The following is a 26,974-nucleotide window of genomic DNA, read 5'->3' as shown; positions in this document are numbered from 1 at the left end:
TAAAATAAGATTTCTTTACAAAATTCAAAAGATAGACTATAAAATGAAGAGTATGTGTTCCTTCAACCCCTACATTCACCTGGTTCTTCCCAGAAGGAGCCAATCATAGTAGACTTTCATTAATCTTTCCAGAGATGTATTTGCATGCTTATATATAATAATTGCATTTTTTCTTGGGGATAAGATATTCTACATTGCTTCACGACCTTTTTTTTTTTTCATTTTACAGTATCTCTTCAAGACCATTCTTTACTAGTACAAATAGAGGTTCACTGTCAATTTGTTTACTGGCTGTAGAATATTCCAGTTCATACACATACTAAAATTTATCTTACAAATCTTACGTGGAGTACATTCAAGTACATTCTGATATTTTGCCATTAAAAGCAATGCCTCAGTGGACCTATTCTATGTAAATGATTTTTCAAAATTATATTTCCTAAAAGTAAACATGGTTTTCAAAGGGTGTACGCACCTGTTCTATCTAATGTGGGCCAGGCAATAATATCCTCTAATAAGCATTTTTTATGTTTAAAATTTTGCTGAATGAGGGCCAGGCACAGTGGCTCATGCCTGTAATCCCAGCAATTTGGAAGGCCGAGGATGGTGGATCATTTGAAGTCAGGAGTTTGAGACCAGCCTGGCTAATATGGTAAAACCCCATCTCTATTAAAAATGCAAAAATTAGCCAGGTGTGGTGAAATGCACCTATAATCCCAGCTACTAGGGAGGCTGAGGCAGGAGAATCTCTTGAACCCAGGAGGTGGAGGTTGCAGTGAGCTGAGATTGCATCACTGCACTCCAGCCTGGGTGACAGAGTGAGACTTTGTCTCAAAAACAAAAAACAAACTTTGCTGAATGAAAATAAAAAACACACAGATCAAAAATTGGCCAAAACATATATGTAGTAAGCTGCCTCCTTCTTGGCCTGATCCACTGTTCCATGAAGGTTTTAGAAAGAGAAGAAAATAATAGGTGAAGATTATCTCTACCCTTCTGTGCTGAGAGACTAAACCAAATCTGAAAGGCAGAGTGAGAAACTTTATAATGTCCTTAAAAGAGGAGCTTATGTTTTTTAAATAATGAGCTCACACCTTTGACAACCTGACCAATTAATTTAGCAGGAGCAGACAATATTGAAGTTAGCTCATCCCCAAGTTTGTCCAGGGTTCGTGCAATCCAAGGAGTATCATCATTTTTTGTAGTATCGATCATATGTTTCAATTGGCTTATCTCTGCATTCATCTCCTCAGATTTCTTCCTAAATCCTTCATCAAGCAAATCTTTTTGGACCTAAAAAATGTAGGAAGAAAAGTAAATTTTTAAAAATCCCCATTCTATTAAGACTTACATTTTGTATTTAAGACCTGTGTGGAACTTTTAAAATTTTACTCCTAAAAACATTCTCTCAATTATTAGAGGAGAAATTGGGCCTGGACATTGTGAGGAAGCATAGTTTACAACTTTAATAATATTCACCCACTATTATGGTTTTGCTGTAGTGCTAACCCAAGCATGAGGACAAATTCTACATGTTTCTGCCCCAAAAAATGCCAGTTGGGAGATAGCCATTGGTCTGACTGCATAAATTCTCAGTACCAATTCCTGTTATAGAAATAACAGGAACTTATAAGCTGATGTAGAAATCCCTTAGAAGAGAACTTTCAGATGGGCAATGCAATAATTCTCCCTACACTGTGTGCCAATTTGGGCAGGCTATTCACACAGAGAGAAACAACTGCAGCAAGTTTAGAAACTGTCCCTTTAAGTCTGGAAATTTCTCATCGTTGTATGTCAGCATGGAGGTACCTCAGGGTGTTTGGGTGGTAGTAAAGCTCCTAGTAATATGTGGTCTTGGTAAAGCAAACAGTTGCTGCTCATATCAAATACACCGTGTGGAATATCTATTTAACCTCTTGAGATTACCTCTAAAATCTCCCAAAACAGCAGCTCCAACTCTACTTATATTCCCCAAGGAGTTTTAGGGATCATAGTCAATCTGAGCTCTCCAGAATCTAAGTATAGAGAAGAATTCCAAGGCTTACTAAAACAATATTTAAAAAAAAAAAAGATTCAGGGCTTTTAGTGACTTCCAAGTAGCAAATGGTGTTGCGCTTCCTTCCATGATGCTGCTGTAACCTTCACCAGCCCTTCCTGAGGTGCCTGGGCATGGACCGCCTGGCTTGCTGAGGCCATGGGCTGACTTACCTTCAGCTTGTGCTCCAACATCATATTCTGCTCTCTCAGTATGTGTTCTCTTTCCATCTGCAGCTTCTCTTTCAGCTGGGCTATGTTCTCCTTGAGACTCTTCTCTTGAGCCTCCATCTGTTGCTGTTGCTCCTGTAGTTTCTGTTTTAAAAGCTCCTGTTCCTTCTCAGCTGCCTCCTTCTTGGCCCGATCCACTGCTCCATGAAGGTTTTAGAAAGAGAAGAAAATAACAGATGAAGACTCATCTCTACCCTTCTGTGCTGAGAGGCTAAACCAAATCTGAAAGGCAGGGTGAGAAATCACAGAATTTACTGAGGTCCACACCATTAGGCGCACATTAAGGTGCACACATTAAGAGCACATTTGAGAATGTGATGGGAAAGGCTCTGTCTGTCTGGCTGATGTACCATCACAGCCCTCCTTGTGATTTTCAGATTTAGCAGAGTGTATGTTCCACAGAGGAGGCAATTCCTCATTTTCTGAAGGTTTTCGTGTTAAATCTGTCAGATGACATTGTAGAAACCTACCCATCCTGCTGCCAGCTGAGCCCTGCCACATACCTGCTACTGCCTTCTCTTTATTAGTGAGGGCTTTATCTGACTGTAAGATGGATTTCTCTATCACCACCTGTGACTCCAGGAATCTCTGGAAGACCTCTTTTGCCTGTGGAAGCAAGAAAAAACACTTAGATTTCTTTGAAAATTGATATTCCAGGTATTAGTGTTGCAAAAACAAATATGGTCTTGTAACTTTTGCTTTATGCCTAAAATTACCAGGTGGCCCCCTATGAAGTGAGCAGGCTCCTTAGCGTGACCAGAGCCCCTCCTCATCTCCTGCTTCCCGTCTCCCTCCAGTGCCTCTCCCACTGCTATAATATCTCCCTGTACCTGCTCTGGGTTCTGGCCAGGCAGAACTATGTGTACAGGTGTACAGACTCCCAGTCTCTGATGCTTTGACATGTTTGTCTTCCAGTGTGCAATGCTGCCTCTAATCTATGCTGTTGCTTTCTTCTGCCACCTGCTGCCTAGAACTTTAGCTAAGTTGTGTAATCTTTCTTGGGTACTAAGTTCAGTTCTGTAAAACTTCCAAAATAAGGGTGCTTCTTAAAGTCATTAGGAGGATTAAATTAAAAGGTTCGGGGAAAGACTTTAACAATATACTGTAGGTAATAACAGCTCATTGTGAGTTAGCTGTATTATTACTTCTATTATGTTTCTTACCATCACTTAAGTAGCTTATTTTCAGAGGTCCGTAAGTGTCATTACTCTGTATGTAATTGTCATTTTGATCAGCTTTGAATACAAAGATTATGCTTTTATCATGCAAATCACCAGCTCTTGGCACATGATTAATTCTTATTCTATTTCTCCTGGATTTCTGAATACCATACTCTTGGTCTAGGGATAAAAATTTTTATTCTCAGAAATAAATGATAAGTAGTTGACACTGAAAGCTAAGGTGTTATGCTATCCCTCTGCTCTCTTACTAGTCACGGCTGGAGCTGAAGCCTCCATTCACTCCATCCTATACACTTGCCCATGTTCCCCTTATTCCTCACCTTTACTCCTTTCCTGGGCACTTGCCAATAGTCCTGTTCAACCCTTTCCTTTGTTTCCATGTAGAGCTTGTGCCCTCCAGGAACAGAGAAACTTCCTGCTGAAATACTTTCCATTAGGGCCTTTGAGAGGTCATTGAGTTTAGCCTGGCAGTACTGAACAGATGACTCTTCATTCTGCAGCACGAAATCCCCCTTCTTATTCATTGTGATTTCCTGCAAGGGAAATGTAGAGAGATGTCACCAAAAGAAACAAATGGAGGAGAGGAAATTCTAAAGAATCTGGTAGAAGGGTCAATCTAACTGTGGTCCTCATGAGAATAACCTTCTAGTAGAGTAGATGTGGAATCAGACACACAAAACTTGATATATTCACAATGCTAAAAATTCTCTTCAAGACTATGGAAAAGTTCATTAACCTTCCTGAGCTTCAGGTTCCTCATCTGTGACATGATGGGACTACATTCCATAATCTCTATGGTTTGTTGCAACTGCAGCATCCTGTGTGCCTGTCCTCAATGGCACAAGGATTCAAGAAAGAGCAGTGCAAGCTGAACAATGGTCTGGAATGAAGATCTGGTAAGAGAATCTTTGTTTCCTGGGAAAGGTGGACTCTGCACAGGAAAAGTTTCACTGCTCAGGAATGACTTGTGGGTGTTCAGAGCAGGCCTGGAATCCTTAGAATTATTCACTTAAGGAAGATCTTAAGTGATCTGTATTGATTTTACCTCAGTTATCAGAATGTTTTCCAGTTGAATGCTTAAGGTTTGGGGAGATGAAAGAGATATGTAGTCGTTTGAAACTCTATCCATCATGATAATCCACAATAAGTTATTCCTCAGTGACAGATAAGCACTGGTGTCAATAAAGGCAACTCTAGGCTTCATTCTTCAAGGGGAAGGATCATGAACAGTAATGACTAAGACAAATTACCACGAGCTTCTTCTGGAATTCCTGGTTTTCATCCTTGAAGGAGTGCTCCATGAAGATGGCAATGGCTTCCCTCTCACAGGCCGTGTGCACATCCAGCAGCTCCTGGAGCGTGTCTGTGGGGAACTTCACTCGCTGGGCCATCTGCTGGCTGTAGTAGTCAGCTGCCTTCTGCATGGCCACTGAGTTCTCACGCTGGGCCAGAGTTATCACTGCATTCTCCAGACAAGGCACTGCCCCACTGTTGATGGCATCTACATAAGTCACTGCCAGAGTTCCCAGACCTAAATGAACCAGGAGATGTGGGGGTAATATGAAATTAAAGATCAGTGGGATCCTAAGCTACATTTCTGAGCACACCCACGCGCACATGCACACATGCAAACACATACACCCACACCCCTACCTCCTTCTGCTATTACCACTTTCATTTTCATACTGACTCTTCATGTTTATGAATCTTCAGTCACCAGTGCCAAAAATTTTAGTATCTACTTTTACTTAACACACTAGAGGGTAGATGGAAAATACTATTTCTCATTTAAACAATTTGCAAGGAAAGTAGCTTACATAGGTAAAATGATGAGGCAGGGTAAATCATATCACATTTATTCCTTAATCTGAATCTACCAATGGATTTTCAGGGACTTACGGATAATATTTATTTATAGACTTTTTTTTTTCTTTTTGAGACAGGGTCTTGCTCTGTCACTCAGGCTGAAGTGCAGTGGTGTGATCTTGGCTCACTGCAACCTCCGCCTCCCGGGCACAAGCAATTATCCTGTCTCCGCCTCCTAAGTAATTGAGACTGCAGGTGCATGCCACCATGCCCTGCTAATTTTTGTATTTTTTTGTAGAGATGGGGTTTCACCATGTTGTCCAGGCTGGTCTCAAACTCCTGAGCTCAAGCAATCTGCCTGCCTCTGCCTCCAAATGTGCTGGGATTACAGGTGTGAGCCACTGCTCACAGCCTCCTAGAGCCTTTTAAACTTCCAACATATCTTTTGTATTCACTTTGTAAAGAATACTGAACACATAGGACTTCCTCTAAGAAAATCGTATAAGTCTGTTTTAAGTTAGATATTTTATCAGTGAAGGATTATTTTTCAGATATGTGGAAGCTACAGATATCAGTGACAGTTTGCAATATTGGAGAGGAATTTGTAAGCTGCAATAAGAGATAATTACACACATTTCATCATTGAGTGTGAATACCTATATATACATAGTTCTATATGGAATCTAACAAAAATTCTGAGAAACACATTATACAATATATGCAACACATGAGGCCCCACAGAAATGTGAAAAGTAGACTCACGATTCCCAGTGACCATGATTCCCTCTCTGAGGGTCTTTGTCCTTGCATGCGTGAAGATGTAAGAACAGAAAATGTTTGTTTGTTCCTGGAATTTGGGATCCAGTTGCTTTTCTGACACCTTCTCAATATTGGCTAGAAGGTCTTTATCATTTGTTGGCCGGTCAAAGACAAAACATTTCCGTCTTGGAAAGAAATGCCTGATGCATTCTCTGGGCAAATTGGATGTTTGAATTTTGGGATTCTTGCCTGGGGGATAAAGAAAACAGAGAATATATTGAAAAAAGTCTTGGTATAAGGGAGCTAAAGTTATTTTTGACAGGGTTTATTGTCTTTTTTTGCTGTCTTCTACGCTTATAGCATAAACATTCAATACTTCTGTGCACACGAAAGTTGTACCAGTGACAAAATGCTGGCAGGAAACTTTAGGAGACATCTGACCCAAGTACAAACAAAAGCCATGGCTGGTATCTGTAGACCTGAACATAGTGCCAGGTATAAAGTATTGTTTATGAGATATTTACTAAATGAATGGCTGAATTAATGAAATATCAAATGTAAATTTCTGGTCCACTTCATTTCATGTAGAAACTGAGCTGTGGGACCAAAAAAAAAAAAGAGTCAGAAATTGGGATAGTAAAAAAGATACCATGATTATTTAAGGAAACTACATTGATGCTAAAAGAATTTGTATAGTGTTAGCTATTTTGTAGCAAAATCATCTGAAGACTAAATGTAACAAGAATGTAATTTTTTTTTTTTTTTCCAGATGAGGTCTTGCTCCATTGCCCAGACTAGAGTGCAGTGGCACAGTTACAGCTTACTGTATCCTCGATTTCCCAGGCTCAAGTGATCCTTCCGCCTTAGCCTCTTTAGTAGTTGGGCCTACAAGTGTGCACCATGACACCTAGCTGATTTGTTCTAGTTTTTATAGAGGCAGGGTCTCACTATGTTACCCAGGCTGGTCTCAAACTTCTGAACTCAAGTAATCTTTCCACGTCTGCCTTCCAAAGTGCCGACACTGTAGGCTTGAGTCACCATACCCAGCCAAGAATGTAATTTTAAGATAATCATCACTTCTCTATAAACTTTTAGGAGTAAAAGACTGTATTCTATCTGACAGTATTGTTCTTCTGCCTATGAATTTTTAATAAATGTTTTAAGAAATAAATGTTTTATTTTTCATAAATAGAAAAATGAAAGCAAAAATGAGTGCACTGGAATTGATATTTTTCATAAGGTTTTATCAGATACACACACACATAAATGTAACCCATTAAAACAATTATTATGAAATTATAACATGGATACATATGTTGAATTTAAGAGAAAAACCATAACATAGAAAGTAAAATGAATATTCTGACAATTATCAGAAATTTTGAAAAGGCACAGACTGTAAAGACGTGTGTTTCTTGAGGTTACTTTAGCACACAAAATCATTTTTGTAGATGATATAACTCTACGGGTACCGAAAAGTTATATCCCTCCATGAGAAGAATAATATCTGTGTAACATGTTGATATAGTTTGGATGTGTGTCTCCTCCAAATCTCATGTTGAAATGTGACCTCCCAATATTGGAGGTGGGCCTAGTGGGAGGTGTTTGGGTCACAGGGGCAGATTTCTCATGAATGCCTTGGTACCACCCTTGTGGCAATGAGTTCACACAAGATCTGGTTATTAAAAAGACTGGGACCTTCCCCACTTTGTTGTTCCCTTTCTCACCATGTGACACACCAGCTCACCCTTAACCTTCCACCATTAGTAAAAGCTTCCTGGGGTCTTGACTGGAAGAAGATGCTGGTGCCATGCTTGTACAGCCTGCAGAACTGGTGAGCCATATAAACTTTTTAAAATAAATTACCCGGGCTCAGGTATTCCTTTATAACAATGCAAACACACACATATATTTTTATTAGATAGGCTTTTCATTGTAATTTCATGTCTAACAATTATCTTGTCAATCATATTCTAAACACGGAAAAGCAGAGGGCAAAACAGGGATCACGAGCATCTTGGTTTTAGAAAGTCTTAGCACCCACCGTAATCTGAATGCTAAGGTACTAACTGTACAAAGAACAAATCTGTCTTGAATAATCTGTATGCACTTTAGGCTCTACTCTTCCTAAGTGAACTAAACTCCATTCCTAGAGCTCTTCAACATATCTCCCAACCCCCATTTCTACAGACCTCAATCTAGTCTCAAATACAAATGAAACCCCAGAGATGACAGGCAGTGTTTAGCAGATCACACACCCATTGGACCGCCCACAGCCCAGGCCACACTCTGATACCTTGAGATAGCTTCAAGGCATTCTCCAGGTACTCATCTTCTGTGATAAGATGACCGTTCAACTTCAGCTCCAGAGTGAAATCTCGTACAGTCCAAATAAAGTCTGGAAAGAAACTCACAAACTCGGTGGAATCTTCTACTCCATCAGGCCTTGGAGAGGACTTTGCCTTAATTAGTTCTGTGAGCTCCGTCACATAGCTAGGACTTAGCTAAGGAAAAGCAACTGTCTGCCCACAACTCACACATTTCTCTTATTAAAAACATTATAAACATTCTCTTTTGTCTTGGGTTCCCTATGCTGCACCAAAGGTAATTACATAAAAGGGAAGGAGGAAATGACTCGCTCTCCATTCCTATAAAGTCAATGAAATTTGGTGGTTCTGTTCTGTTCCTGGAAGGATACTGCAGCTGCTCCAGGGCCTGGTGGTTGATGGTGCTCATGCTGTTATAGACAAAGCAGCTGCACAGGAGCACGGCCAGGGCAAAGATCCAGGAGTCATTCTTAGGGTCACCCTAAAAAGCACAAGAGAGCAAAGGACTTAGGAGTGCAGCCATTAGAAATTCACTGAGACATTTATTTTGTTAGTCTTTCGTTTATGATTTCAGCTAGTATATTTGCTGTACAAAGAAGATAGACATGAATGTAAACAACAGTTTGACAGTTACAATAAGCCTTCTAATCACAACTTCTTTACATGTAAAAGGATTCTAATCTTTTTTTTTTTTTTTTTTTTTTTTGAGATGGAGTTTCGCTCTTGTTACCCAGGCTGGAGTGCAATGGCGCGATCTCGGCTCACCGCAACCTCCGCCTCCTGGGTTCAGGCAACTCTCCTGCCTCAGCCTCCTGAGTAGCTGGGATTACAGGCATGCGCCACCATGCCCAGCTAATTTTTTGTATTTTTAGTAGAGATGGGGTTTTACCATGTTGATCGAGATGGTCTCGATCTCTTGACCTCGTGATCCACCCGCCTCAGCCTCCCAAAGTGCTGGGATTACAGGCTTGAGCCACCGCGCCCGGCTAAGGATTCTAATCTTAAAAGGGGTTTCGTTTTCCTCAATGGGGTAAAATAAGATGCGTGTATAGAAAACTAGCACGTGTCTGGTTCTCCGTTGGATATTCATGATAGCTGTTGACACTCCTTCAGTCTACACCTATTTATTGGCCATGCATCATGTAAAAAAACCATACCATAGTATACATAACTGGGGAGTTTTATTATATTTAGTTAAATTCAGCAAACACTTATAAGAAACTGAAGAATATTTCTCACTGTTCTTATGTTTAGAAAAGCAAATTTAATAAATTTACTCTCAAGGTGACTATTTCAAAGCTGTGACAAACATAATGATGAATTCAATAAAAATGACAATATTTGTAAAGAGATAAAATCTTAGTAATGTACATAAGCAGTGGAACCCATAGCAATGTTAAATTAAAAATTACAAGTCTATCCAGGAAGATAAGAGCTATGAAAATTGAAGAAAGTGTATGTGATGTGAATGCTTCTGGGAAGTCATGAGCTGAATGTTAAAGAATTGGTGGAATGTAGATTTGAAGAAATGAAGGTGATTCTGCAAATAGAAAGACCCACAGAAACAAAATTAGATATTGTAGATTTCAGGAGTTACTGCAACAAGAATATTTATTGGTTTGACTGGGCAGAGGAGAAGTGCCGAAGATAAGACTGAATAGGGAGGTCCAGCACTTGGTTGATTAAGGGCTGTGAACTCTGTCATATAACTAGGACTTAAGGGGTTGATTAGTTCTGTAAGCTCCACCACATAGCTAGGACTTAGCTAAAGGTTAGGCTAATTTGTTTTTATAAATTAGGGCATGTCTAAATTATAGAATAGTCCAGGAATTATTTCTACCCTAAACAGCATATGTAACTCATTCCTAGACCAAATATAAAAACTGAGATCTAGAGATTTCTACATGATTCTAAGAGATTCTATATGGGATTTTGGAGGTAAGAAGAATAGCCTATTCATTACTTTATGTCCCTCAATCCCTAATTTTTATAAAAGTAATCAATGAGAATTTTTCTTAAAGTGGGACCTGTGAGAAACAATAAACTATTTAGACAGGAGTATATCATTGTTTGATAGATAACTTTAAAGTACCTATAAAAATCCCAAAGGCATTTTGTTTATTATTATTATCTTTTTATGCCTATGGTGGTTTTTAACTCCTAGCCTCAAGCCATCTCCACAATTTTATATTTTTTTGCTGTACTATTCACAATAGCCAAGGCATGGAGATTTCCTTCACAGATGAATGAATTTTTAAAAGCGTGAAATCTATGCACAATGAAATACTATTATGCCTTTAAAAAGGAAATCATGTCACTGGCAACAACCAGCCCCAATAATATTCTTAAATAATATAAAAAACAATCTGAAAATTAACACAGAATCACAAAATTTCTTGAATAATCAAAGTAATCGTGAGCAAGAAGAACAAAGCTGGAGGCATCACAGTTCTTGATTTCAATATATATTGCAAAGCCACAGTAGTCAAAATAGTACAGTACTGCTGTAGAAACAGACATATAGATCAATGGAACAGAATATACAATGCAGAAATAAATGTATACATCCACAGTGAACTCAGTTTTGACAAATGTGTTGAGAACACACATTGCAGAAAGGATGGTCTCTTCAATAAATGGTCCTGGGAAAGCTAGATATCCACATGCATGCAGAAGAGCAATATTTGATCCTATTATACACCATAGACAAAAACAATTCAAAATGGATTACAGACTTAAATGGAAAACTAGAAACTGGATCCAGAAATTCCTCTACTGTGTATCTATCCAAGGAAAATGAAATGATTATGTCAAAGAGGTATCTGCAATTTTATATTTATTGTGATAACTATTCACAATAGCCAAGGCATGGAGTCAACCTGTTTCCATCACAGATGAATGAATTTTTAAAAATATAAAATCTTTACATGATGAAACACTATTAAACCTTCAAAAAGGAAATTGTGTCATTGGCAATAACCTGTATGAACCCAGAGGACATTAAGATACGTTTGGTATCTATGATACCTAGAGATCTTTGTGGATAGGACCTTTACTTTGTTGACCAATGTCTATGCTACTCAGCCCGGAGGCCTGGAACTCAACTGCTTAACAAGCTTTTATCAAATTGAATCAAATCATTTACCACTGTGCCAAGAAATAAAAGAATGTTTTACCTAATATACCATGATAACTAATCTTGTCTAGAAGTGTGATTCAAACAGGCGGAAGTTTGCCTTATTCACTATAGTTGGATTTCTAGTTTTCACAAACAGATAACAGCAGTTAAACTACAAGGATCATGTCTGGAATAAAAGAATCTGTCTGTGACTCTCTGTCTTACCTTTTCCACATCGCCCAGACCCTCGGTGTCCAGAAGAACCAGGGTGTGGTTTGGCTTGAAGGGGTGGGGCACACACCACATCCAGATGCCCTTCGTTTCAGACTGCACTGTGGAGCCCAGAGGGAAGCCTGCGGGAAGAAGGAGGAAGCTAAGCACAGGGACAGCAGAGCAGCCAAGCAGCCCTGGGGCCGCAGCGTCAGACTGGTTGGATACAAGCATACAAGATGATTCTTTCTGTATTTCCTCAAGAATGGCTCTCTCTGTAAGTCGTCTATTTCAGAAAGCAAGAGACTTTAAATGTGATAATGATGCCAAGCAAGGGCTCAAAATGGAGACAAAGAGGAATCCATGAATCAGACAAAATGGAGATCACTGAAAACAGGAGCATCTTAAAAAGTGGTGGGGTTCAAAGTTAGAGATGAGTGTGTTGAAGAAAGATGCAAGACAGAAAAAAATTCAAACAGGGAAATTGAGATTTTTTTTGCATTGAAAAGTGATTAAAAACTAAAACAAACACAAAAACAAAACAGAAGTTGGTGGCCATGATAGGATGTGAAACTCGGGAAGGGTTTTTAAGGTTATACAGATTAAAACAACTTCATATGTTGATGGGAATATTACATGAATAAAGAAAAATATGTTATAAGAGAAAGGAGACACAATTACAGGAGCCCAGGACTTGAATACACAAGGGAAGGTAGGATTCTGGGTAATAATGGAAAGATTCCTCAATGGGAATGAAGGCAAAAATATGGGAATGGATTATTGTAAGTGATTTGGAGGTAAGAATTAGAATGAGAAGGTTGGTTTATTGAAAGGAATTGGAGTCTCGCTTCATGTGCCTGGGGTAGAGAATTAAGAAGCTGAGATATAGCTGGGATCAAGCAACTGGTCTGTGTCCCAGGATACCACTCACCCTCACCATGATTCTGTCCTGCCAGTTGGTTCATCAAGTAGGATTTGCCTGTACGGTACAGTCCTACAATGGCCACCACCACCACTGGCTGAGAAATCTGGTCAAGAATCTTTATAGCTTGCTGGTTCACCGATAGCTTCTCTTGGTTGTTTTCCACCAGGCAAATGGGAGCCAACATTTTGGGTACAGATTCCATGGCAACTGCCAACTTAGAAAAGCCACCTAGCAGAAATAAGGTACAATATCATTCTTTGTCTCACTGTTTCCCAAGCACCCATCAACATAGGACTGATAAGACTTCTGTGTTTCTATTGGACAACATGTAATCTAGCATTAGCAGATGGGAGAAGGCTTCTTTTATCACTTTCCTAAACCTGTAATGACATAAGTGATGAAATATGGAGTGTTATCTTCTTTAAAGTTTTACTTCAGTAGTAATATTAACGTCCAAGTAACTGTTACCATAATAGAGGGCCCACTAATACTCCAAGCCCTGTGATGCATGCCTTAAGTATCTGACCTCACTGACAGGAAAACCTGCAACTTAGAGATTATTATACCAACAAATATGCAAATGATATCATAAGTCTTACAAAGGGTACATGTAGAAATCATAAACCCAGGATTACAAACTTAACAATTGAGTAAAATAGCAGGCTAGGAAGTTCTAAGCCCTTTTTTCCTTGGAGACATCTCAAAATAACTTAAAAAATGACTAAAATAATCTTATAGGAGCTCTGGAAAACAGTCAAAAGTCTACAGCAACCAGGCAAATGTCCAATACTTTTAAAAGGCACATTCGAAATTGTAGGAGATTCCATGGCATTTTGTTTGCTAATTCTACCCACTCCACTCAGTGACATGGACTTAGTTTGGAGGAGGTATGTGTCTAGTTCCCAGTTTCCTCCCTTAAAGTGGAGGAAGCAAAGAAGATCTTATTTGTAACACACTAATTTGACTGGGAGCAACATTTTCTGGCTCTGTTCTGCCTACCTTGGATTTCTGGTATGTCACTCACAATGATTTCTGGTATCATACACAATAATTTCTCGTGTATGATACCAAAACCAGAGGAAGCAAGTGAAAAAAAAATTAGATACACCACACTTCATCACAATTAAAGACTTCTGTGCATCAAATAACACTATCAACTGCATAAAAATGCAACCCCTGTGGAAAGGGAGAAAATATTTGCAAATCATGTTTCTCATAGAACACATAAAGAACTCCTAAAATTCAATAACAACAACAGCAGAAAAAAAATTAAGAAATAAGAGAGGACATAAACAGATGGAAAAAAATTCCATGCTAATGGTTAGAAGGAATCAATATCGTAAAAATGGCAATACTGCCCAAAGTAATTTATAGATCCAATGCTATCTCCATCAAGCTACCATTGACCTTCTTCACAGAACTGGAAAAAACCACCTTAAGCTTCATATGAAACCAAAAAAGAGCCCACATAGCCAAGGTAATTCTAAGCAAAAAGAACAGAGCTAAAGGCATCATGCTACCTGACTTCTAACTATACTACAAGACTACAGTAATCAAAACAGCATGGTACTGGTACCAAAACAGAGATATAGACCAAGGGAACAGAACAGGGCCTTGGAAGTAACACAACACATCTACAACCATCTGATCTTTGACAGACCTGACAAAAACAAGCAATGGGGAAAGGATTCCCTGTTTAATAAATGGTATTGGAAAAACTGGCTAGCCATGTGCAGAAAGCTGAAACTGGACCCCTTCCTTACACCTTATACAAAAAGTAACTCCAGATGGATTAAAGGTTTAAACATAAGATGTAACACCATAAAAACTCTAGAAAAAAAACTAGGCAATACTATTTAGGACATAGGATAGGCAAGGACTTCATGACTAAAACACCAAAAGCATTGGCAACAAAAGCCAAAAAAGACAAATGGGATCTAATTAAACTCCAGAGCTTCTGCACAGCAAAAGAAACTATCATTAGAGTGAACTGCCAACCAACAGAATGGGAAAAAATTTTTGCAATCTACTCATCTGACAAAGAGCTTATATCCAGAATCTACAAAGAACTAAAACAAATATACAAGAAAAAAACAACCCCATCAAAATGTGGGTGAAAGATATGAACAGACATTTTTCAAAAGAAGTCATTTATGTGGCCAACAAACATACGAAAAAATGCTCATCATCACTAGTCATTAGAGAAATGCAAATGAAAACCACATTGAGATAACATCTCATGCCAGTTAGAATGACAATCATTAAAAAATCTGGAGAAAACAGATGCTGGAGAGGACGTGGAGAAATATGAATGCTTTTACACTATTGGTGGGAGTGTAAATTAGTTCAACCATTGTAGAAGACAGTGTGGCAATTCCTCAAGGATCTAGAACTAGAAATACCATTTGACCCAGCAATCCCATTACTTGTTACATACCCAAAAGATTATAAATCGATCTATTATAAAGACACATATACATGTATATTCACTGAGGCACTGTTTACAATAACAAAGACTTGGAACCAATCCAAATACCCATCAAAGACAGACTGGATAAAGAAAATGTGGCACATTTACACCATGGAATATTATGCAGCCATAAAAAAGTATGAGTTCATATCCTTTGCAGGGACATAGATGAATCTGGAAAACATCATTCTCAGCAAACTGACACAAGAACAGAAAAGCAAACACCACACGTTCTCACTCATAAGTGGGTGTTGAACAATGAGAACACAAGGACACAGGGAGGGGAACATCACACAATGGGAGCTGTTGGGGGTTGGGGGGCTAGGGGAGGAATAGCAAGTAATGGGGAGGGTGAAGAGGAATAACATTAGGAGAAATATTTAATGTAGGTGACGGGGGGGATGGAGGCAGCAAACCACCATGGCATGTGTATACCTATGTAACAATCCTGCAAGATCTGCACATGTACCCCAGAACTTAAATTTAAAAAAGTGGGCAGAGTAGACTAGATGTTTCTCCAAAGAAGAAATGGCCAATAAGCACACGAAAACAAATAGCCAATAAGCACGTGAAAATATACTCAACATCATTAATCCCTAGGTGAATGAAAATCAAAACTACGATGAGGTAATATGTTAGACCCACCTGTTAGGATGACTATTATTTGTTTAAAATAAAACCCCAAACCCCAAACAGGTGTTAGCTAGGATGTAGAGAATTTGGAACCTGTGTGCACTGTCCATGGGAATGTAAACTGGTACTGTCACTATGGAAAACAGTATGGTAGTTCCTTGGAAAACCAAACATAGAATAGACATATGATGAAGAAATTCTACTTATATATGTAGACTCCAAAAAATTGAAGCCACGAACTCACACAGATATTTGTACACCAGTGTTTATGGAATCATTATGCACAATAGCCAAAAGATAAAAACAACTCAAATGACTATCAACAGATGAATAGATGAATAAAACATTGTATATAACTACAAGATATTATTCAGCCATAAAAATATATAAAATTATGACACATGCTATAGCATGGATCACTTAGAAGACATGCCGAGTGAAATATGCCAGACACAAAAGAACAAATATTGTATGAGGTACTAGAATAATCCAATACATTAAGACAGAAATTAGAAGTGTAACTACCATGGGCTGGGGGAGGAGGGAATGCAGAATCATTGTTTAAAGGTAGAGAGACTCAGTTTACAATGATGACGTTCTGGAGATGGTTGCACAACAATGTGAATATACTAATGTCACTGAAGTATATTCTTAAAAATTATTAAAATAATAATTTTATGTACATTTTACCAATGAAAAAGAGAGTAAAAGACAAAAGCCTGGATAATCTGGCAACCTATTACTCTGTGCTATGCTACAGCAACCACTTATCTGTCAGAATACTCTTCCTCAAAGACAGTGGTTATGCTATAAGGTTTTTGATCAACAACCTGCAGTAACTTTTTAATGATCATCATATACTGAAAATTGTTCTCTAATGCATCAGTGTGACCTTATATGTTCATCTATTATCTGCAGGTATAGAAGAGTGATGGGAATAGAAGGGAGAAGGGAAAAGATCCACTGTGGGATGAGAAACCTCTAGAGAATGCAGGGTACCTTTCCAAAAGGTATTCTAGAATCTAAAGAATTCAAGTATAGGCTGAAGTACTTAGCCTAAAAGTGTCAGGTTCTCTGCAATTTACTCCAACAGATGAGAATAAGAAAAATAATAATAAGAATACATATAACATTGCATATTATGTAGAGAGATAAATTATAGATATCTAGAGAGATAGAGAAATTATCTACATATATTAATAGATAAGTCAGAGAGATTTCTTTAGATTTCTTTTTGAGAGATAAAGTCAGTGTCACCGTTGGGTGAATTGAGGTGAAAGGCATATGAGATTTCATTGTAATTTTTTTAGAGGTGAAGTTTAATTCCATAAATTTAGTATTGAAAGTACAATTATTCTGTAGATCTCCTGACACGCATTTTATTCCCATTATATTAAAATGGTTTTCTATGATATCTGCATTTCCTTATAATCAGAATATGTAAACATAATATTGTCTTCAAATGTCTCAAATACTCACTTTTGTATTTATATGTCAAACATTCAAGATGCATCTAATGTCATAAAAAATACCAGCTCTATCATTCACTATGTATGTGGCCTTAATTAACAAGCTTCATCTAGCTGAGCTTGTTAATTATCGAGGTCTGTAAGTTAAATGAGACATACAACCAGGAGGGTGTTTTGATAATAAAATGAGACATTATAAGCTTATTTCTTAGCATATCATAAGCTTATAATGTCTCGTTTTATTGGAGCACAAAATAGGATAGCATGGAGCACAAAACAGGACTTTGATAAATGTTGAATTAAATGGAGGTTAAACTACAATAATTACAATAATAATTGGTCCATTAGATTATATATTTCAATAAAATATGCAAACTGTAAATTACTAAGAAACAAAAACCACAAATAAATTTTTCTCCAGAGAAAAACTTTACAGTTCAAGCATGCTGTTGCTGTACAACCTGCTCTTGTCTGATTTTTCATGGAGGGGAGTGAGGAAAATGGAGATCAAGCCCGAGGCCCTGACTTCTGCAAGGAAATGCATCGGAATGTGATGCGTGATGTGTTCATCACGTTGCAGTGACTGCAACTGTACAGTCCCTTCTTAAAGCGAACAATAAAGGAAGCTCTAGGAAGACGTGCCTGCTATTGCAAACAACTTTATGTAAACCAGGCCTCCGCTTTCTTAGCTGTGCGGAAACCACAGACCTTTTAACTTCTACTAAATGAAATACAGCTGCTCAAGCCTATTCAGGACTGGTTCTCAAACTCTGGCATACATAAGAATCACCTGATCACTTTGATGATCCTTTCTTGAGCTGTGCAGAAGCTCTTTAGTTTAATTAGATCCTATTCTCAGCAAGCTAACTTAGGAACAGATAACCAAACATCACATGTTCTCACTCATAAGTGGGAGCTGAACAACGAGAACTCATGGACCCTGGGAGGGGAACATCACACACTGGAGCCTGTTGGGGGGTAGTGGGAAAGGGGAGGAAGAGCATTAGAACAAATACCTAATGCATGCAGGGCTTAAAATTTAGATGACAGGTTGATAAGTGCAGCAAACCACCATGAGACATGGTGCTTTTAAAAAAATCTTTTTTTGATGTTAAACATAGTTTCTATTCTTCACCTTAAAAGAAAAAATCACCTGAGAGAATTGTTCAAACCCATATTCCCAGGCCTAAGTATCTGCTTAGCAAGAGCTACAAGTGACTCTGATGTTCCTATGGGAAACTAATAACACACACACACACACACACACACACACACACACACACACACACACACAGAGCTCTTACTCTCAAGCTTCCTAAGTGTGACTACTAGAAAGATAGAAAAGAAACTCTCCCTTCAGGTTATAATTGCCTAGACTCCTTGTTCTCTGCGTTCTGAGGCCTGCAGAGCCTGATAGAGGTAGCCAGGCAGGCGCCCACGAGGGCTTTTTCCAGGCCACTCACTGCTGCTCTGAGTTGATGTTTGGGAAGCAGCGCATCAGGGGATGCAGCGTGCCTGGCTGTCACCTCTTGCCTGTCACTGGTTCAAGTGGACAAGCTGAGCTTTCCCAGAACTAAAGCCAACCCCAGAATCTTGCAGGCCAAGAGCAGGCACCCTGCCCTCCCTGTCCATTCCTCAGCTGCCATTCTGAATCAGAAACCAAGTCTCGAGTGAAGACTAAGTTGCATGTAAAAGAAAGTGAACATACCTGCACTACAGCCCCGCAGCTGGTCCAAGAACAGTTTTCAGTTGCTTCTCACTCACCTCTTACTCTCTTTCCTCCTTCTACTTTTCTGTTCTTTCCCTCCTTTATAAAAGAAAAAAAAGCTGAGTAAGCTAGTCGTTTCCACAAATGGGATGGTGCAGTAAAACAAAACTTGAATGTAAAATTAATCCATACTATTATTAAAGTGTTAGCAGAGGCATGTCAATTATTTAATGTGAGTTTGAGGGAGTTGTTGGGTGCAGGGGTTCAGAGGAGGTCAGAAAAACTCACAGATACTGCACAGTCACACCTTAGCAAGCACAGTCCTGCCAGCTTTCTTTTGTCTTTCCTATCTTGGAAGGGTTTATGGGATTTCTTCTTGATACTGCTCCCAGTTGACTTTAGTTTCCTTGGCACAGCAGAAAAACAGAAATCTACTGTAGTCACGTAAGCAAACCTTTAGAAACTGAGAATGCTTTAAGCATTTTCTCTGGTGGGAATTCCTGAGTTCTGGGGTCTTTTGTTAGAAAAGAGCTTTTAGTATTTTAAATATGTTCACACATGCATGTGCGCACACACACACACACACACACACACACACACACACACAGGGATAGGTGAGAAAGAGAGAGAGTGAGAGTGAGAGGCATATCTAAAGCTATTACAGGTTTAAAAGAAAGAATGCACCATGTCTTTTACAGCAACATGGATGGAACTGTAGGTCATTATCTTAAGTGAAACGACTCAGAAAGTCAAATACCACATTCTCACTCATAAGTGGGAGCTAAGTAATGTGTACACATGGATATAGAAGGTGGAATGATAGGCGTTGGAGACTTGGAAAAGTGGAAGAGTGGGGGGCTGGGTGGATGATGAAAAATTACTTACTGGGTACAATGTACATTATTGGGGTGAGGGATGCAATAAAAACCCAGACTTTACTATTAAAAAAAAGGTATTGCAGGTTAGATTCCAGACCCCTGCAATAGTGCAATAAAGCAAGTCATACAACCTTTTAGTTTCCCAGTGCACATAAAACTTATGTTCATACAATACTGTAGTCTACTAAGTGTGCAATAGCATTAAGTCTGAAAACCAAATTGCATACCTTAATTTAGAAATACTTTATTGCTAGCAAATGCTAAGTCATCTGAGCCTTTGGCATGTTGTAATTTTTTTGCTGGTGGAGAGTCTTGCCTCAATGTTGATGGCTGCTGACTCATCAGGGTGGTGGTTGCTGAAGGTTAGGGTGGCAATTTCTTAAAATAAGATGACAGTGAAGTTTGATTTATTGATGACTCTTCCTTCTACAAAAGACTTATCTGTACCATGAGATGCTGAGATGCTGTTTGATAGCATTTTACCCAGTTCTTTCAAAACTGGTGTCAATCATTTTAAAACCTGCCGAGCCTTATCAACTAAGTCGATGCAGCATTATAAATCCTTTTGTTGTCATTGCCGCAATGTTTACAGCTTCTTCACCAGGAGTAGATTCCATCTTAAGGAACCACTGTTTTTGCTCATCTATAAGAACCAACCCCTCATCCATTCAAATTCTCTAAGATTGCAGCATTTCAGTCACTTCTTCAGGCTCCACTTATAATTCTAGTTCTATTGCTATTTCTACCGCACATCTCCAGTTACTTCTTCCACTTATGTCTTGAATCCCTCAAAGTCATTTATGGAGGCTGAAATCAACTTCTTCTAAGCTACAGTTAACATTGATATTTTGACTTTCTCCCATGAGTCATGAATGTTCTTAACGGCATCTAGAATGGTAAATTTTTTTCAGAAGGTTTTCAATTTTGTTTTCCCAGATCTGTCAGGGGAATCACTGTCTATGTCTATCAGCTATAGACTTACAAAATATATTTGTTAATTAATGAGAATTAAAAGTTGAAATTATTTCCAGATCCATGAGCTACAGGATGGGTGTTGTGTTAATAGACATGAAAATATTAATCTACTTGTATGTCTCCATCAGAGATCTTGGGTGACCAAGTATATTGTCAATGTGCAGTAATATTTTGAAAGGTATTTTCTTTCTGAATAGTAGATCTTGACAGTGGGTTTCAAATATTCACTAAACCATACTCTACACAGATATGCTGTCATTTATAGTACTCCACTTACAGAGCACACATAGAATGTGTTTAACATAATTTTGAGGGGTCCTGGGATTTTCAAAATACTAAATGAACATTGGATCCAACTAAATTTACCAACTGCATTAACTCCTAACAAGAGAGGCAGCCTGTCCTTTGAAGCTTTGAAGCCAGGCATCGACTTCTCCTCTCAAACCTGTGAAAGTCCTAGATGGCATCTTTCTCCAACACAAGGCTGTTTCATATACAATGAAAATATTTTGCATCAATTATCTTAGTTAGATCTTCTGGATAACTTGCTGCAGCTTCTGTATCAGCACTTGCTGCTTCATCTTGCACTTTTATCTTATGAAGACAGCTTCTTTCCTTAAACCTCATAAACCAAATTCTGCAGCTTCCTCACCTCTCTCAGCCTTCATAGAATTGAAGAAAGCTATGGGCTTGCTCTGGATTACAGTTGGGCTTCAGGGAATGTTGTGGCTGCTTTGATCTATCACTAAACTTTCCACTGTTACTAAAGCTGTCTCCACTGAAATGTTAGTAATAAAAGACAGCTAAAACTTTCTTGCTCTTAGCAATCAGGCTGTCTCACTTTCTCATCATTCTTGCGTTCACTGGAGTAGCCCTTCTCATTTCCTTCAATAACTTTTCTTTTTCATTCACAACTTGGTGAACAGCCACTTGAGGCCTCTCTCAGCTTTCTACATGCCATTCTCACTAAGTTAATAATTTTTAGCTTTTGATTTAAAACAAGGGATTCGTGACTTTTCTTTTACTTCAATACTTACAGGCTATTGTAGGCTTATTAACTGTCCTAGTTTCAATATTGTTGTGTCTCAGGAATAGGGAGGCCCAAGGAGAGGGAGAAAAGCAGGGGACGAGTTGGTTTTAGAGCACTCAGAACACACATTTTTTTAAAGTTTCTGTCTTATATGAAACCAGTTCATGATGTATGAAAACAATTCCAATAGTAACACCAGAGATTACTGGTTGCAGATCACCATAACAGATAAAATAGTAATCAAAAGTTTGAAATATTGTGATGATTACCAAAGTGTGGCACAGAGACTTGAAGTGGGCACATGCTTTTGGAAAGACGAAACTGATAGATTGCTCAACACAGTGTTGCCACGAACCTTCACTCTGTAAACACACACTGTCTGTAAAGTGCAATAAAGTGAGGTCTACCTCTACGTATGTACTCATATATACATGTACACACACATACACGCAAGCACATACACATATATATTTACATATAAATTTGTGGCACAATGAATGTTTGGAGTTTATTTGAGGAAGAAAAAAATTCATAAAGTGGGAATCACCAAACCCAAGGAGGTTTAGCATTAGGATGACAAAACGTCAGAGGCAAGTATTTATAAGGCCATTATGGAAGTGAAATAAATAAATTAGCAGTTACAATATTGCCTTTTTTAGTTTATCTTGTTGGAAAGTCTCTAGTCATATAATCATACTTCATTTCACTGCTTATGACTGAGTCAGAAAAACCTTTACCTCCATTCTCCTAGAGTCCTCGTTGGGTACAAAAATCGTCATAAGAAAGGTAAATAGGAGAGACACATAAGATGTTTCACATGGCATGAGAGCCATGTAAAGAAATGAAGACTCAAAGAAGCGGTTAGAATTAGTTACTTATAGAGTGGATTATAAAAAATAATTGACTGTGAAGAAGTAGCTAAATTATTTGAGGGGGCTTGAAAGATAAAACTATTTTCACAAGGTCTGTACAGAATTCTTTTCATTTCAACTTCTCATCCTACAAAGAAGGATGTGGCCTTTCCTTCTAGTGTAGAGTGTGTCTTTTACATGGGCATTTCATACTCTGCTTTTAAGAAACAGCATTATGTTCAAACCTTGCTGTTTTTCTAGTGCTTTTAGCTTAAACATTTAATATGCCAGAATAGCTATTTTAACTCTTTCAGTTGGCTGAGTGTAAGCTTTGTTTATAACATAACATTTACCAGAAATAGCCCAAGTTAATTTTTGCTCATGTTTGTAGTTTAAGCAAAGTTAAGGCTATTTTTAAGACTCAGTTGGTTTTGTTTGCTCAGGGATTTGTCAGGCCCAGTCTCCATTTTAATATTATGCATGTGTGTGTGTATGGAAACTATATATATATTTACACATGCGTACACACACACACACATATATATATACACACACATGCATGTATATATTCATATATATCTAGTTAAACAAGTGATCATTTTTACAATAGGATGATCAGAAAATAAAGATAAGTAAAGAATGACTAATCCTTAATTATATTGTCTACAGATGCACATTATTAACATTTTGTTCAAATTCTTGCACTTCTCCAGCACACAGACACTCTCGTAACATAGACATCCTCCTTCTACAGAAATTTAGCCAATTGGCCCAGTTTCAAAGGAATTTATTCAGTTAAATAATAAAGTGATTGCATACACATTTGTTTGTGGAGTAAAGAAATGAAGTGTATAATAGGAAAATGATACGTGAAGTAGGGAAATGCCTGAGAAAGCAAGGCCTTGTGAAGACAGAGTTCTCCTATTTTGCACTTACCTTATCATTGTTCTTATCTATGCCAGCTTTTTTCACAAAAGGCTAAATAAGCCAGGCTTGGTGTGTTTACAGGTAGTCCTACCTACTCTAGAGGCTGAGGCAGGAGTCACACTTGAGGCCAGGAGTTCACGGCTATAATACAGTCTGAATTCATTTGTGAATGGCCACTACACTCCAGCCTGGGCAACATAGCGTGACCCTGTCTCTGAAAAAAAAAAAGTCTACAGTAATAATTTAGAATTTGCATATTGTAAGTTTCTGTTACCACTATTCTAGGGGATCCATAGACAATGTGCAACAAATGGGTGTGGCTGTGTTCCAATGAAACTTTATTTACAAGAGTAAGTAGTGGGACAAATTTGGCCTGTAGGATGTAGTTTGCTGACCCTGGATTAGGTAAATGTAATGCAACAACATATAAGGGATTATCACCAGCCCAAGTATCATTATGATGCAAGTTATGAAACAATTCCCGAATCCTAATCCGATTGTCTACTTTTAAGGTATTTGGGTCAAATAGCAAGTAAAAATCCTCAATGGAGCAGAGATACCAACAAAGAGTGTGTTTACTCCATTTATCTGAGTATCAGCCAAGTGAACTTCTGCCTGGGTTCCCGGGCAATGCATTGACACGTCTGTTCAACTAATTGTCTATCTCCCAACAGCGTAGCACTCTCCAAAGCTCCTGCTAGATAAGCCATAGAGAAAGAAGTGGTGATGGAACATAATCAGTGGTAATGAGGAAGAGACTGGTTTGACTAGGGGGACACCTGCTTAGGTCTGCAGGCCCCTGTGAGTAAGAAAGCCTAGGTTGTATGTCATGAGTAAAGCTCGCCTGAGTGGGGCAGGCAGTGGTGAAGTTTATAAATACAGACTTTGCAGGGATATTTCTGCTTGCATTTGCTAGACATGGCCTATTCACCCCTAGCGCAGATTAAGGAACAGCACCATTATCATGGGTGCATCAAAAGTGTATACCGAAAAGATAAGAGTTTGCAGGCACTGCCATCATGTGGTAATATTTGGTAATTTATTTGGCGATATATGAATGAAGTTTCCTGCAGAAAGTGATTTATTGATATCGATGTAGAATTTTTAGAATTATTGATGTTAATATAGAGTTTGCAGAAATTGATCATAAATTTTGTTATAACAATATAAATTATATATAAATCAAAGTTATTGTTCAAATATTTGAATTATCATATATTTAAAAATAAAATAATTTTTTAAATAGAGTAAGAGGACTGATGCATGGATTATGTGTGGAAGAGTAAGTGAAGGATGTAAGGTTTGGAGCTTGATACTATGAGGCTGGTGGGATATATAGTAGAAAAGAAGTGAGAAAGCAGAGTATCTGTTTATTTTTGGTTTGTTTTGATTGTTTTCATTTGAGTTTAGAAGATGGGATTGATCAAGACTTCTAATGTGAACCTGATAATTTAAAGGTGACAACTTGCAAAAAGGAGCAATGATGTGATCTATTTATGAGTCCGAATTTCAGAAGAATAACTGAAGAAGGAAATATTAATTTGAGAAGTATCAGAATAAGGGCAGCACTTAAAGACCTGGGATTGGATAAGATTACTTTAGGAGAGAGTATATAGAGAGGAAAGAAAAGATCTCAGGACCAAGGTCTGGAGGACCCACCATTTAGATAACTGGAAGAAAAACTGGAGGCTGGTGAAGAGATTAAAGGGAACTAGATACAGAGGAAGAAACCTGCAAGAGGGTTGTGCCACAGAAAACAAAGGAGGATAGTATTTAGAGGAGCAGGGATAAGTCAACCATGAGAAATGATACCCAGCAGCAGACCAAGACAGTTACAAAGAACCATCCAGTGAATCTGATAAAATAGAGCTTACCGGTAAATTTAACAAAAGCAGTTCAGTGGAATGCTGAGGTTTAAAACCAGAGAGGAATTGACTGAAAAGGGAGGTGGGAAGGGAAGAAATGACAAAAGAATGTTGAGACAATCTACTTTTGCATCAAAGAGAGGTTAAAAAAAATGGGGTGGCACTCATAAGATGTGGTGGCCAGGGAGAGTTTTAAGACTCAAGTATGTTGGCTCATTAATAATCCAGTAGAGAAAGCAAACTTGATATGTGAGTAGGGATCACTGTAAGAGCCCAGTGTCTGAGCAGCTTAGAAAAGATGGAACGAATAGTATGGGAGATCTTTCTTTTATAGGAACCTGAAACAACAGGTGTAAATCAAAGAATTGGAAACAGAAAGAAGTAGGAGTCTTGCTACGTGTCTGTATACATTTAAGTCTATGCATGTGTACATGGACAATTGAGTATATGTTCATATACCCTTAATAGCCTCTAGAATAATTTCTTACTTACAAAACTACATACTTCCATGTCATTCTTCTTACGCATCACCATCAACCTGGTCACTCAAACTATGGGTAGCCTGGGAAAGTAAAGGTTAAAATAACCATTATTTTATACATGCACTTGAAATTATCAGGGAAGATATAATAATAGTTCCTAATAAATAAAGACTAATGTATCTTATACTGCCCATATCATTTAGGCTTTGGAACAATGCTATAAAATAGATATTTCTATCAATGTAATTGCAGATGAGGAAGCAGAATCACAGGGATTCAGAAGCTTGCCCAAAGCCACACAACAAGTATGTGATACAGTTTAGGATTAAATGTTTGTGTCTCTGCATGTGTGGTGCTTATGAAAGTATATGTAGTTGTTTCAGAAATGTCATAAGAAAGGCAAACTTAGACTTCTAATCTGTAATGTGAAAATTACAAAAAACCTTACATGTATATTGATGCTAATCAGATAAAAGTTAAAAGGTCAGATTACACAACACAACACATTGTGAGAGGATGAACCAATTCCTTTGTAGGAGTGAGGGGATTCATTAAAGAGATATTTTCATGGGCTCATCTTGCTGTCTTGCTGTCTTAATATAGCAAATTGTTTCCAAAGATGGGGGCCATCTTCTCATCTCTGGATATCCATGCCATTTCTTCCTGAAGAGACGGAATTCATTTCTTCTCCCTTTGCATCTGGATCGTCCTTGTGACTTGCTTTGGCAATGAATATGTGTCAGAAATGACTGCGACCATTCAGGCCCCTGTCTTAAGAAACACGGAAGTTCTTGTTTTTGCTCTCTTGGAAGGCAGCATCCATACTAAGAAGTTCAATTACCACATTAGAAAGAGCAGCCACATGGATGGATGGATGGATGGATGGATGGATGGATGGATGGATGGATGGATTAAGACAGAGAGAAAGCGAGGGACACAGACAGATACCAAGTGTATAAAGAGAAGTCCTGCATTAGAAGAGAGACTCTGAAAGAAAAGAGGGAAGCATGGCTAATTTTCAGATGATCCAGTCACCTCAGAAGAAGCACCAGACATGTAAGTGAAGTGTGTCGCTTTTCCATTTCCAGTCGAACC

The 26,974-nt window shown here is 38.3% G+C and overlaps 1 protein-coding gene across 2 annotated transcripts; it reads right to left on the bottom strand.

Annotated features, from left to right (window-relative positions):
* Positions 1 to 1,053: 1,053 nt before the first annotated feature.
* On the bottom strand, positions 1,054 to 12,793 carry LOC101047776 (guanylate-binding protein 6). 2 transcript variants are annotated; one of them, XM_039474159.1, is made up of 11 exons: positions 12,604 to 12,793; positions 11,790 to 11,809; positions 11,682 to 11,702; positions 8,710 to 8,819; positions 8,308 to 8,504; positions 6,015 to 6,260; positions 4,697 to 4,977; positions 3,767 to 3,979; positions 2,769 to 2,871; positions 2,209 to 2,402; positions 1,054 to 1,293 (listed from the first exon to the last, which is right to left on the bottom strand). In XM_039474159.1, the coding sequence occupies exons 1-11, from the start codon at positions 12,791 to 12,793 to the stop codon at positions 1,054 to 1,056; spliced, it is 1,815 nt and encodes a 604-aa protein (XP_039330093.1). The 2 variants fall into 2 exon arrangements, with proteins under 2 accessions (XP_039330093.1, XP_003943302.2); XM_003943253.3 differs by having other exon boundaries at positions 11,682 to 11,809.
* Between the last annotated feature and the right edge of the window lie 14,181 nt (positions 12,794 to 26,974).

The sequence above is a fragment of the Saimiri boliviensis genome, chromosome 11, assembly GCF_048565385.1.
Source record: "Saimiri boliviensis isolate mSaiBol1 chromosome 11, mSaiBol1.pri, whole genome shotgun sequence".
Classification (NCBI taxonomy): Eukaryota; Metazoa; Chordata; class Mammalia; order Primates; family Cebidae; genus Saimiri; species Saimiri boliviensis.
The sequence above is the reverse complement of the archived record's forward strand: the minus strand, read 5'-3'. Positions and strand labels throughout refer to the sequence as shown.